Source organism: Phaethon aethereus (assembly GCF_964289735.1).
Source record: "Phaethon aethereus genome assembly, chromosome: 11".
NCBI classification, from domain to species: domain Eukaryota; kingdom Metazoa; phylum Chordata; class Aves; order Phaethontiformes; family Phaethontidae; genus Phaethon; species Phaethon aethereus.
Window position 1 is genome coordinate 18,547,558 of NC_138587.1, and position 12,498 is coordinate 18,560,055.

Genomic DNA, 12,498 nt, shown 5'->3' on the forward strand with positions numbered 1-12,498 from the left:
GAGTTGACCCTTATGTTTCAGATTTGCCAGTATTCTGGCAGCAGATGCATTGAAATAGCGTGTCAGTACTTGCTGCTTAGCAGGGGATCTGAGCCATGCAGCATTTCTGCATATATTGAACTTGAAACTCCCTGTTTCAATTAGCAGATAGCAGCGAGTACGATAAACTCTGGGAGGGAAGCACAGCCAAGACAGCGTCACGAATTGCAAGCAGGAGAAAATTCAACATAGACAGCTTTGTCTTCCATAAAGTACTAGGGAAAGGAAGTTTTGGAAAGGTATGTAACAAACTTACAGAGCTTAAGGTGACTGCCTTGCTTGATCTCTGCAATGTGATGGGCTATTCTCCATTAACCACAAAGGTCTCACTGTTACAGCCACTGGGGTGGATAATCTTTTAACGGAATTGACTGTAGCCATCTCTGTCAAAAACACTAGAAACTCACTGCCTGAATCCTGTCTAAACACAAAAGTGATTCATACTGCACAACAGTTGTTCAGTTATTTAGTATTGAGGCAGAGGAATTACCCTTTATGCACCACAGTGCAAAAGGGTGTTTTATGCTTGTACCCTCTGTTTGGAAGCAGCCTCGTACTACTCCGGTGCGACGGCAGAGGAGCTGGGGGAGAGCAGCACCACCGCTACAGGTTGTCTGCTGTTGTCTGTGAAACTACAGCTCCCATGAAGGAACAGGCTTTACGTGTCTTCTGTGTATATACTCACAAGACAGAAAAACTGCCCTGGGAGCTGCTGTGCCTGCGTTACATGATCCTTGAGCCCCGTTTCCTCATCTCTATGCCCAGCAACTTTACCTTCCTGAATCTCACTCATCTTTCACATTTAAATGTTTTTTTAATTGTCATTGCGCTTGCTATAAACACCTCTGACTTTCCCTTAATGATAGTCAGCAACAGTCTTTCCTACATGTGCTGTAAGCTCATCTGTTATTTTTTGTAGGTTCTGCTTGCTGAGCTGAAAGGGAAGAATGAATTCTTTGCTATCAAAGCTCTGAAAAAAGATGTGGTGCTAATTGATGATGATGTGGAATGTACCATGGTGGAAAAGCGGGTCCTCGCACTTGCATGGGAAAATCCATTTCTCACACATCTTTACTGCACATTTCAGACAAAGGTAAGAAGCTGCCCAATGGCAACAGCAACACCACAGCTGTAGCCTTTTAATGGATGCTGTTACCAGCAGTCTAGTGAAAGTAAAGTAACTTAGTGATGCGAGAATGTCCCTTTCTTGTGCTCTGTGCAGTAGTTCACAGGCCTTGTGGAAAGTAAGTATGAATATGACCCCCACATACGCTGATGAGAACAGAATGAGCTCAGAAAAACTTCTGTGCAATCTGGAGTAAGAAGCAGTTTAATTAAAATTCTTGATCTTAGCTTTACCATCGGGGGCGGGGGGGGGGGAAGATGACTGTCACAGGTAGAAGTCAGTAAGTCTATTTAAATGTATATTTTTATTAAGTCTAGAAAGCCACAGTATACGAGATCAGCTAGTTAGCTTGACAATACAAGACCAGGCTACTCAAATCCATAGGAGCCTTGCACACTCTTGGCGGCTCATGAAATAGAGAAATACTTTAGGAGAGGAGGAAAGTTGGCTGCTCGGTCCCCAGTAGTCATATCGCTACTTCATATGTCGTTGCAATAGCAGCTGTAATTTTCCCATTCTCTGGTTATTTGCAAACAGGATCATCTGTTCTTTGTTATGGAGTTCCTGAATGGGGGAGACCTGATGTTCCACATTCAAGACAAGGGGCGTTTTGAGCTCTACAGAGCAACGTAAGTCCACAACCCTTCAGTCCCCATCTCCATAAATTATTTTAGTCTCAGGGGGTTTACTGTTTCTAGTTCTGCACCACTTACCTGCAGTCCTTCACTCAAGTTTCAGTGGCTGATGATTGAAAAGGTATTTCTAGGCACTGGTTTAATACAATGAAGAAGCTCCCTTAATGGTATGTGGAGTTAGGTTTTCTTCATTTACGTAGCAGTGTGATGTTTTACTTTATGGGATGCTTGTACCTAGAGAGAGACGCTAACGAAACTGCAACGTGAGCCAGCAATGAAAAGCAAAAGGTACAGCTTCAGTGTCCCTTAGGACAGTATTTGGATGGGAAAATTGGAAAACAGCATGAGAAAAATACCCCAGCACTTATATTACTTACAGTAGTGCTAAGTTGAGATGATAGTACAGAAGGGTAACCTGCATATTGCACAAGACACTAATAAAAAAGGTAAGCACTTTGTTTAGCAAGAGCAGTTGTATCGGTTACCTATGGCTTAAAGATCACTGGAGCTGAAGACTTAAAGGATGCAAAAATACTGTATTATTATTACTTTACCTATCATGATTTTTTTAGTTTTTGGTCAGTTTCTACCTATCGCGCAAAAGCGCGCGGGTTTTATAATTGTATCATCGAATGGGTGCATGCAAGACCCGAAAAGTAGCAGTGCAGGGTAGTGGATCAACCTGTAAGCAACAGTGCTACTGCATAACCAGACGGCAGAGTTACTTGTGCTGCTGTGCGCCGTACCAAGGAAACCAGCTGGAGGGGATCAGATGGAGAGGTCTGCCATAAAAAGTGTCTGGGTAGGAGCCAGCTTTATAGGTCAGGGCAAGCTCTGTTCCCACTCTCCCCAGCAAAAATCGGTGCATCTGGCAGCCTCTCCTGGCACCCCCTTGTACCTATTTCTGAAGTTTTAGGTCAACATTCATTCTGCTGTACAGAAGTGGAACTGGTTTTTAAGACATTTTGGGCAGGGGAGGTGGAAAGCATTCTTTTAGCATTTTCCTTCATATCCTCTGGATTATCGCCTCCTTTTTTTGAGGAGAACGAACGCCCCTGAAGCGATGCTACTTTTCATTCTGCCTGCTGCAACTAGGCGGGTGCGAGGGGAGGTAGGCGAGGTCCGTTTCTAACTTAGCCATTAGTGCCCAGTCCCTCCTAAAGCGATCCTGGGAGTACTGAGCTCCCAGTAGCCGTCTTTCAAAAGGCATGTGCGCATCACTGAAAACATTCAAAGGCTATTAAAGAGTAGAAAAGGGACAGTGTTCCCTAATGGAAGCAGAATGAAGTTAACGTTAAGGCAAGTTGCTGTCGTGTCCCCTCTAGTGTTTGGCATTAGATACTACAGCTGTGTGGTGAAGGGGTTAATGTGCAGATTACAGCATCCAGCTCTATAAATACAGGTATGTTTGTTAGTAGTTAAAGAAGAGAAGTGTACAGTACTTCTCGCTCTGTGAAGAGATGCACACAGCAGCTCTGTGGCCAGCTGCACTATTTTTTAACTGAGCAAGACAGATTAAAGGATGTTTTGGTCTTTTCAGGTTTTATGGAGCTGAAATTTTATGTGGGCTACAGTTTCTTCACAGCAAAGGCATTATTTATAGGTGAGTACCAACCAGCTCCAGTGTGGGACCTTTGAATTACTGATTGATGTAACAAGTAAAAGCTGTCTGTCAGAGATCTGATGTTACTCCAAAGGCATTAACATGCCTGAGATGAATCTGTATCTGCACGTCTTTTCTTTTCCTTGGCAACCAGAATGATGGAATGTTACTTATGTTACACAAAAGCGGTTTTGTTTCAGCTATTTCTAAGCACTCCTTCAAATTATGAGTCTATTTAGTTTGGAGGCAAGGGAGAGGGTCCTGGAGGCTCTCAGTTCCTACTGGTCTTGTGAAAGCCACTGCAGTGACAGTCATCTGCTCTGGCCTTCCATATGAAACCACAGTGTGGATGCTTCTGCCTCACCCGGTTGAAACAGCAGCGGCCAGATCCTAATCAGCTGCTTCTTACTGTGAATACCCATGCTACAAGAGATCCGAAGTTGTTTTTTTTAAAGTAGTTTTTCTCTCACTTTCCTTTCTCCAGCCTTTTCACCCCAGCCCCAGCTCTGAAGCACTGTTTGATAACTACTTGCTCAGGTAGCCCTTACCTCTGGAACAGAGAGGTACAAAGGGTAACGGCTGCACACTGAAGAACAACTTACACAAGGCAACTTGGGTGAATGTGCCCCAAAACACCTGGTATTGTCCATCTCCCTTTATAGAAACAGAAAACATCTGTTGGAGCATCCAGCCTTTAAAGCCATTTTCTGAAGTTAGAGACTAGTACTTCACACAAAAGGTGTTTGTACACAGGATGAACGTTACAGGAATCCTCGTTGGTGAAGAGGGATGATTCTTAAAAGCCTATCTGCCCTCAAAGACGACAACTAATAATGAACACAGGAAGGTACTTAATGTACCCAACTGTATTCCCACTGCCTCCTGCAGGTTTTTATACAGGAAAGGATCAAACTCCAGGATATGTTGTCATCAGCACAGAATCTAGATTTCCTAGAGCATTTTTAGGTTTGCTGGTAAGTTTCCCTATCTTAAACTAGAATATTCCTGGAGGGATATTTCAGAGTATGAGGTATTTTCAGAAAAACGATACCATTTTCCAACAAGACATCAGCAAAACCAAAGGTACTTTTTTCCCAAAAAATGTTTACTAGTAGAATCACAGAACCTGGCCTGGAGCAGTTTAGGGAGGCATTGCACGCAAGTGCACATCCATACAAAGGGTTTTAGAACGTGGTGTAGCGAGGTAAGTGCAGCGCCCTAAGTTACCATGAGTATTCCCCATCTCAGATGCATTCAATTTACTCAGGTGAACAGCAGCTGCTGTCCAAACATGAAAGGATTTATGGTGCGTTGCATTAGATCAGGGACTCTTGGTTCGTGCTGCAGCTCACCGTCCGAGCAGTGCAAGTAGCTGATACTGGGACCTCTACTTACCGAGGAGAAGAGAGGGCCCTGTTCCCATGTAACATTATGTGCTCTACTCAAGTCTTTCTTGGTAAGCAGAAGGGCTGTTCAGTTCCTCTGCAGCCTGCCCTCCTTGGTATGTGTTTTTGCAGCCAGATGGACAAAAAAATGCATCCCTGTCAGAGGGAGGGAATGTAGCTTTTGGAAACGGCTGTTAAAAAGCTCTTACTTGATTGAAGACTGTTATTCTGAAAAAGAGACATGAACAGGACACTTCACAGACCGTAGCCACAACACGTGAACCCCCTCGTGCTGTAACTAGGGACAAGTCACAGGTAGTATTAAAAGTTGGGCAGGCTTCAAAGGTTCGTGCTCCTGCCAGATGCTCTACAGATCCAGCAGTCCTCCTGCTGAGCGACGGAGTCGGTGTAGCACTGCTGTCAGCTGGCGAGGCATTAACGCACGCCTCCTTCCGGAAGCGACAGAAGCACCGGGCCTGCTTTTGGATCCGAAAGCAAACGTTGAGGCTTCTAAGGTCACACACCATATATACGCCTCAGCCTCTTATTTACGCTTGACAAGAGAGAATTCTTCCCTTCTCCCTACCGCCTTCCAAGTACAAAAGTACTATTTTATATGTATTGTGTTGATGCACAACGATTTTCTTGAAAAGCCTCTTTGTATGCTGTGTTGTAGGTGTTCATCAGTGAAGAAACTGCATGCATTTGAATATGAAATCGTCCTTAAAAACATAACTTTTTTCTTTAAACACTTTTTGCAGAGACCTAAAACTGGACAATGTGATGCTTGATAAAGAAGGCCACATCAAAATAGCCGATTTTGGAATGTGCAAAGAAAACGTTGTTGGTGAGAACAAGGCAAGCACTTTCTGCGGGACCCCAGACTACATTGCTCCCGAGGTCAGTATGTCACTGCCACATACTGCTGGGATGGATTTAATGCACTGATGTTAGAATTCGTCCCTTTGGAGACTTAATAGTTCAGAAATGTAAAAGTCTGATTAGCACAGAAAAGAACACAACATTAAATCAGAGTTCTCTATAGAAGGTACTTGATGCTTGTAAATATTCCACAGCTGCAAGTTTAAAAAAAATTTTTTTTAAATGTTAAAATGTTCAGGTTTTGAACAGCTAGACTTCCCTTCTGCCTTTACAGCTAGCTACACATGGAGCTCCCGCAAAATCAGTATCGGTCAACAGACTTGTGCCCATGCAAACAACCAAAATTCAATCACCAAGTTAAATTCCATGTGTTCATAGCTGGTCCAGCTAAGGTAGTTAGCTGCTAAAGCTATAAATGAGGTCAAAAGTAATCTACTTTTCATTGCTACTTGCTTTTTCCTTCGCCTTGTGAAGAAACTTGAGAAGGTGTTCTCCAAGTATATGGTTACTTAAAGTTAATGGAGATTTCCGCATGAGAGCAAAGACTTGTCCACTGAGCTTGTCCACATTTCCACAAAGATGCAGCCAAGGATAAAACTACAGTTGTGCCTCAGTGTCAAAATAGCTGGATTCTCCCCCCCTCCAAATATCCTAGCTATTAAAGATTCTCACTTAAAATCCCTCTTCTGTTTTTTGGTATATATTGCTGCCTTCTACTAATTACTTGTATTTCTTCCTCCACACTTCTTCTGTGGACCAAGATCCTGCAAGGTTTGAGGTACACATTCTCTGTGGACTGGTGGTCATTTGGGGTCCTGCTGTACGAGATGCTTATTGGACAATCCCCTTTCCACGGGGACGATGAAGATGAACTGTTTGAGTCAATCCGAGTGGACAGCCCTCACTACCCACGCTGGATTACCAAGGAATCAAAAGATATATTAGAAAAGGTAGGACTGATGATCAACGAGTGGGTCTCAGTACTGTGTTTGTCCAGGGAGGGACAAATCTAGCTTTTCAAAAGGAGCTCTTTACCAGCAAGCAAATTACTTCTACAAATGGAACACCAGATCAGCTTAATTACTAATGGTCCGTCTACCGTTAGCAACTTCTGCTCTTTTAGCAGCATACCCGTTACCCTTCCGGTGCCACCTACCTTTTGAGCAGATGCAAGGTTTCACCAGGTGTCTTCTCTTGCAGCTATTTGAAAGGGATCCAACAAGACGTCTTGGGGTTACTGGGAATATCAGAGACCATCCCTTCTTCAAAACCATCAACTGGACGGCGCTAGAGAAGAGGGAGGCAGACCCTCCTTTCAGGCCGAAAGTGGTATGTGGGTTCTTCTTTGTTCTGTAGCGGTGCTGCAGACGTCAGCCTGGGGTGACTCCTCTAACTTGCTCAAACTATCCTACTGCAAGTTTCTCCTCACATTTTATAAATGAGATGGTTATGTACATCAAACCCCATTGTTCTTGGATGGGTCAGTTATAAATATATATTAAAATATATATAAAAAAAAATAAGCTATATTCTTCTGACTGCCCTGAAATTTTCTACTGAGACAGTCTGCCTATACTTTCTCAAGGAGCTGCTTTACTAATATAATCTTTAGGAAAATCAACTAATAGTGCTGATATCCATTATTAAACCTTTAGATCAGTGGAAAAATAACAATGTTTTATATGCCCCAATGTTAGAAATGTTGAAATTCCATTTCTTCATTTTTCTCCTCTGTAATGCCACACAGGAGAAGCAGCAGTAACTCGGCTGGTAACTGCCTTCAGGCATTCTGCACAAGCATTAACTATGTCCCCTTTCAGACTCATCCGAGAGTCTCCAAAGTGGGCCAAAAGATGCATTCTCTACAGTAATGCACTTAGAGCTATTTGTAACGTATGCGCCTAATGTTACATGAAAAAACACCTAAAGAACAGACCGTGTGTGTTACTCATAGTCTGTATCACCGTGGGCTGCTGCTGCTGCTTCATCTCACCTGGCTAAAAATCCAAACCCGTTTTCCTCCACCCTGTTACTGGTACAGGTAAAAAAGACCTGGAGGTAACGCAGCCTCTTTAAAACGTACTTACATACACGATGGAGGAGAGCTGTCCCGTCCAAGAGCAGGCAGCTTCGTGTTGCATGTTCCCATAGCAATGGGAATTCTGGAAACATAAGGATGCTACGAACAGTAACCTTTGACTTGACGTGGCCTTTGGTAACGTGAATTTTTACGAAACATACACAAGTATTTTATCCAGACAGCAAGTAGCTGCCACAAAGCATCGCTTTTTTCTCTGAACAAGTACAGACCGTAGAATGATTTTTGGGAACACAAAAATTGTGGTTAATGGCAAGAAAGGCTGGGCTGAAATGCAAGTGCTGCATTGCTTCTGGCAATAGAGACTCTTCAGTTAATTCTGTGAAACGTTATCACAAATTCAGGTGGTTCTTCTCCAAAGCAACCTGGTGCTATTTGTTTTCAACTAACAATAAGCAACTGCCCAGTTACAATCTTACAGTACTGTTAAAATAGGCAAAAATGAGATTTTTCTCTGAGGTGGGGGGGAAGGAGGGATGAAACTGAAGAAATCACTCTTGCATTTAAGCAATTTGTTCTGGAAGAAATGAAAAAGGTTGTCTCAAACTATCTATCATCTCCCCTCTCTTTAACACAGAAGTCAGCAAGCGACTACAACAACTTTGACAGAGAATTTCTGAGTGAGAAGCCAAAATTGTCTTACAGTGACAAAAACCTGATCGAGTCCATGGATCAATCTGCATTTGATGGATTTTCTTTTATCAACCCTAAATTTGAACAGATGTTAGACAAATAGTCTCTAAACGTACCTGGACTTTAAAGCAGGATTAAATGCTATAAACCTGAAATGCCCAAGTGTTGCACGTTCCGACGATGTTGCCGATACTTCAGAATAATACACGGTAGTGTGATTAATTATGTCCAACTGCTGCTTCCTTGGCAGTGTTCTTTTATGCATGGTTGGGTTTAAGGTATGTGAATCATTGCATTGTTTTCTCTTTTGGGGAAAATGTAAATTCTGTTTGGTACTTGAATGTAGTTATGTGGTTTTTTTATATATATATATATATATGCTGTATATTTTGCTCAAGAGAAGCCACTGGGGAACAGATGATGTCTTTTTAAAAAGTGTTTGAGCTCGTGGTTCTTTTATTTGTCTTCAATTAAAAGAAAGTTACATTACACTTTCATTTGTGGCTTTATGATTTTTTTTTTTGTAGGCTATACAATTGAACTCCAGTTGCCTTTAAAAAACAATCTGTAAGCCCTGATCACTTACAAAAATACCACAAGCCAGAGCCCAGCTTCACCAACCACGCTCTGCATTTATTCCGAGCCAGCGTAAGCTTAAGACAGTGTGGCCCGTGTCCTGCCGCAGCGCACTGCCCGGGAACACAAGTATCCACTGTTAAAATTAAGAAACAATTTTATTAACTCAAGCACTATGGTCCCAGCAGCTTACCAGGAGAAAATCATCAGGGAACAACTGCACAGAGCCTTAGTACCACTTACCCCATCTGCCAGAGAGGAAGCATCTTGCTTTGTTGCCAAGCACAAAAATCTTTCTTCCAGTTTTATTTGCTTGGTTTTAATACAGCAGCTGTGGCTCCTACTTGCTGTAAAAAGGGCACAAGACTAGATCCTGCTTCTTTGCAATGATCACTTCTGAGTTTTTATTACAACTATTAATGAGAAAGAAAAAACACTCCGCTCATAAAATACAGAATGAAGCAAGGTCCCTTGTTTCTTTAAAAGCTTTATCATATAACACTACTGCAAATTACTTCTCAACCACTGAGCAGGCAGGAAAAAAAAAATATTTCCAGGTGACTATCAGTTTGTCCAGCAGTGACACAATGCTACAGAGCTCCCGGGAGCACCCAGTAGCTTGTGGGTAGTTTCAGACTGTTAATCCTGCTGAAAGCGCCAGAGAAAGCTATCACACACACACCCCCCCCCCCCCCAACAAGACTCAAGAAAATACAGTGCCGCCTTTGTTTTCCTTCTGAAGAACAGCTCTAGCTTATCCTTATAATTCAAGTAATGCCAGTAAGACTCAGATGTCATCTAAGCATACAGCAGATTAAGGCTGGAACAGTCGGAACCAGCTGGTACTTCCAAACAGACCGGGTTTGCCTAGTTTACGACCGCACGCACGCACACCAGCCCCGGTCTGAGGGCGAACCCCCACCACACTGCAGGTCCCTGCCAGGCAGAGCAGCAAACTTGGGTTTTTTCCCCTCTTCCAGTAACCTGCCAAGTCACTTCTGCCATTTGTCACCAGATTCTGCTTTCAGTGCTGGATGCTTGTACGCGAGCAGAGATGCTTTTCAACAGAAGAAGTTACAAAGGTGGCTGCATCGGTTGTTTGGACTGCAAGAAGCTGTAATGAGTAATAATACATCATCATCATAATAAAGTAAATAAGTAGGAATTGTTGCCTGTGGGAACATTTGCTCACTGCACTTATTTGCGTTTCTCTGGAGTAAGGGGGTGCCAAGCCTACTCAGGAAGGACCTCGGTCTTCGCACAGCAACTCTTCAGCTGGTACCTGACCGACTTACCCAGAGCATCTCCTGCTGCCACAAGCGCACCTTCTAACAGCCCGACTACACCCGGACAGAGGTGCCTTTCCTCTGTTACCATATCCCTCCTCGGCAGCGGCACTGTACTGCTTAGCCACGGGCCTCGTCTTAACTGCTCCGCCTGAACAGAAAACTCCCCTGCCGCAGACGTTGGCTCGTTACGGCCACAGAAATGAAAGCTCCACAGAACACACAGCTTCAGGCACCTCCTCCGAGCCCCAGGGCCGCCTGGCCAACAGTCGGCAGATGGATTCGCTACAGCGAGATGGAGGTACTGAAGAATTTTGTTCGGAAAGCAGCCTAAAGGCTCCAAATAAAAAAAAATATTAAAAAAAAAATTACCTCCCACACAAACATAAATACACAGCAGAGTTAAAAAATGAAGAAAACACTGCTCCACCTGGTAGAGAAGATACAAGTGGGTACCACCCAAAAGCTTACAGTAATCAACAAGACATGAATATTTGAGTGCATAATCCTAAACCACAAAGCAGTAAACTATTTTGTCCTTATCCTTCACAATGACAAGCACCCTGCACACCAGAAGGCAGCATTTTGCTGTTGGGTTTCAGCTTTCTCAAAAAAGCAGCAGCATTTGGAAGACAATGTAAGAACAGTGTAGCTTTTAGAGTGAATCAGACCTTAAAACAGCAACAAGCAGGTAGAATTAATAAAATCTTACCTTTCTCCTCCATCGCGTGCAAATCTCGATTTGTATTTACTTAATTCTTCCATCATCTTCCTCAGTTTTCCTGTTTGTTACTTAAATTATAATTACTTGTCAGAGTAAAACAACCAAATGGAGTGAATTAACTTAATTCTTATGTATAAGGTCTCGTAAAGAAGCTCTAACTCCTACGCTGCCGAGAGCTGCCGCAACCTGCTGACCTGCAGGAACACTCACCTGGCACTTCAGCCGCTGTAAAGGGACACGGAAAGAAACACACATCGGCAGCACACGTTGTAGCATTTGATCTTTATTACTTGGATCAAAGGTCAAACGATTACATCTGTCTGAAAGATGACGACGAAGGCCAATGACGTAAGAAAAGACAGTTCAATCCCATTTGAGAGACCGCATCTGAGCTAGCAAGTGCATTAACAGTCAGAAGGCAGTAAAACAAACATGGGTACAAATGTACAAGATCGGGACGAAGGTTTTCAACTCCCCTGTCAGTGATGGTTCCGTGAGGGGTGGGGACACATACGCAGCTTTTAGACAGTGACAATTATCTGCAATTCCTGACAGTGCCTTTCCAGAATGCTGGTTACGCCCCAGGGAAACCCCATCACTCCCTTCTGATCTACATTCATTGTCTACACTTGCTCTTGCCAGCTACAAAGGGTCGGATGCAGTCAGTGATTTTAGTACCTTCCAAAAGTAGTACAGACAACTTCATCTTTTTTTTTTCTCCTCTTCAAGTATCAGCGTAACAGTTTATTTACACTTGCATACAATTCTTTTTACGGAACATCCACTTAGTAAAACACTCATCACAGTATATTCAAAAGCAGGCTATGAAAATACCTTCTATACATAAAACATTTAGCCTCAAGGAATTTTACAGCACCTCTGAAAGTTGAGAAAGGTAGAAACAAAATAAGGGAGAGAGGGGAGACACCTCAAGCCATGCCTGCCAGTGAAGAGAAGCAGCCCTTGGGCCCAGCTCTCACTAGAGGAAACCTTTCCTTCCACCACGTCTTCAACAAGTTTAAGAGGAACGGCCATCTGCCGGTGAAACCCCGCTTTTCTAATACAGTCTCCTGGGATTTGCCCTCTGTAACGGCAGATAAACTCCGACTTTCTTAATTTAAAACCTGTTTTAACAACTCCTGGGCATGGCTGGACGGTGGAGGTCCGGAGGAGCAAGAGCTGCCCCACGCTGAGCACACGTAAAATCAGGAGGGGAAATTACTTCTACATTTGTGCCACGAAGGTGGCCTTGTTAACTACGCATCGATAAATTAACTTCTCTGAGCAGCGCTGTGTGGTCTCTCTCCTCACGCAATAACTACGGACACAGCTGAATTAATAAAGATCTGAAATGAGCGTTACCGAACGTGTGGATCGCACACACAAAGCTTTAGACAGCAGCGCTTGAAGCAAGTGTTTCTGGTCGTTCCGTACCCTACACATTCCTCATCTGAAACGGAACCCAGCGATACGGTATGGCTTACTTCCAGAGCTGAATATATTGCTGAAAT

The 12,498-nt window shown here is 43.3% G+C and overlaps 1 protein-coding gene across 2 annotated transcripts in view; it reads left to right on the forward strand.

Annotated features, from left to right (window-relative positions):
- PRKCD (protein kinase C delta) overlaps positions 1 to 8,504 on the forward strand; it is a gene marked incomplete at both ends in the record, with an annotated part of 29,642 nt that extends 21,138 nt beyond the window's left edge. The window contains 8 exons of one of the 2 annotated variants that reach the window (XM_082004829.1): positions 145 to 278; positions 959 to 1,132; positions 1,703 to 1,794; positions 3,341 to 3,403; positions 5,550 to 5,688; positions 6,432 to 6,620; positions 6,871 to 6,999; positions 8,346 to 8,504. In XM_082004829.1, the coding sequence (XP_081860955.1) occupies positions 145 to 278; positions 959 to 1,132; positions 1,703 to 1,794; positions 3,341 to 3,403; positions 5,550 to 5,688; positions 6,432 to 6,620; positions 6,871 to 6,999; positions 8,346 to 8,504 (1,079 nt within the window). The remainder of the gene's footprint in view (positions 1 to 144; positions 279 to 958; positions 1,133 to 1,702; positions 1,795 to 3,340; positions 3,404 to 5,549; positions 5,689 to 6,431; positions 6,621 to 6,870; positions 7,000 to 8,345) is intronic. The other variant, XM_082004830.1, reaches the window with a different exon arrangement.
- Positions 8,505 to 12,498: the final 3,994 nt, after the last annotated feature.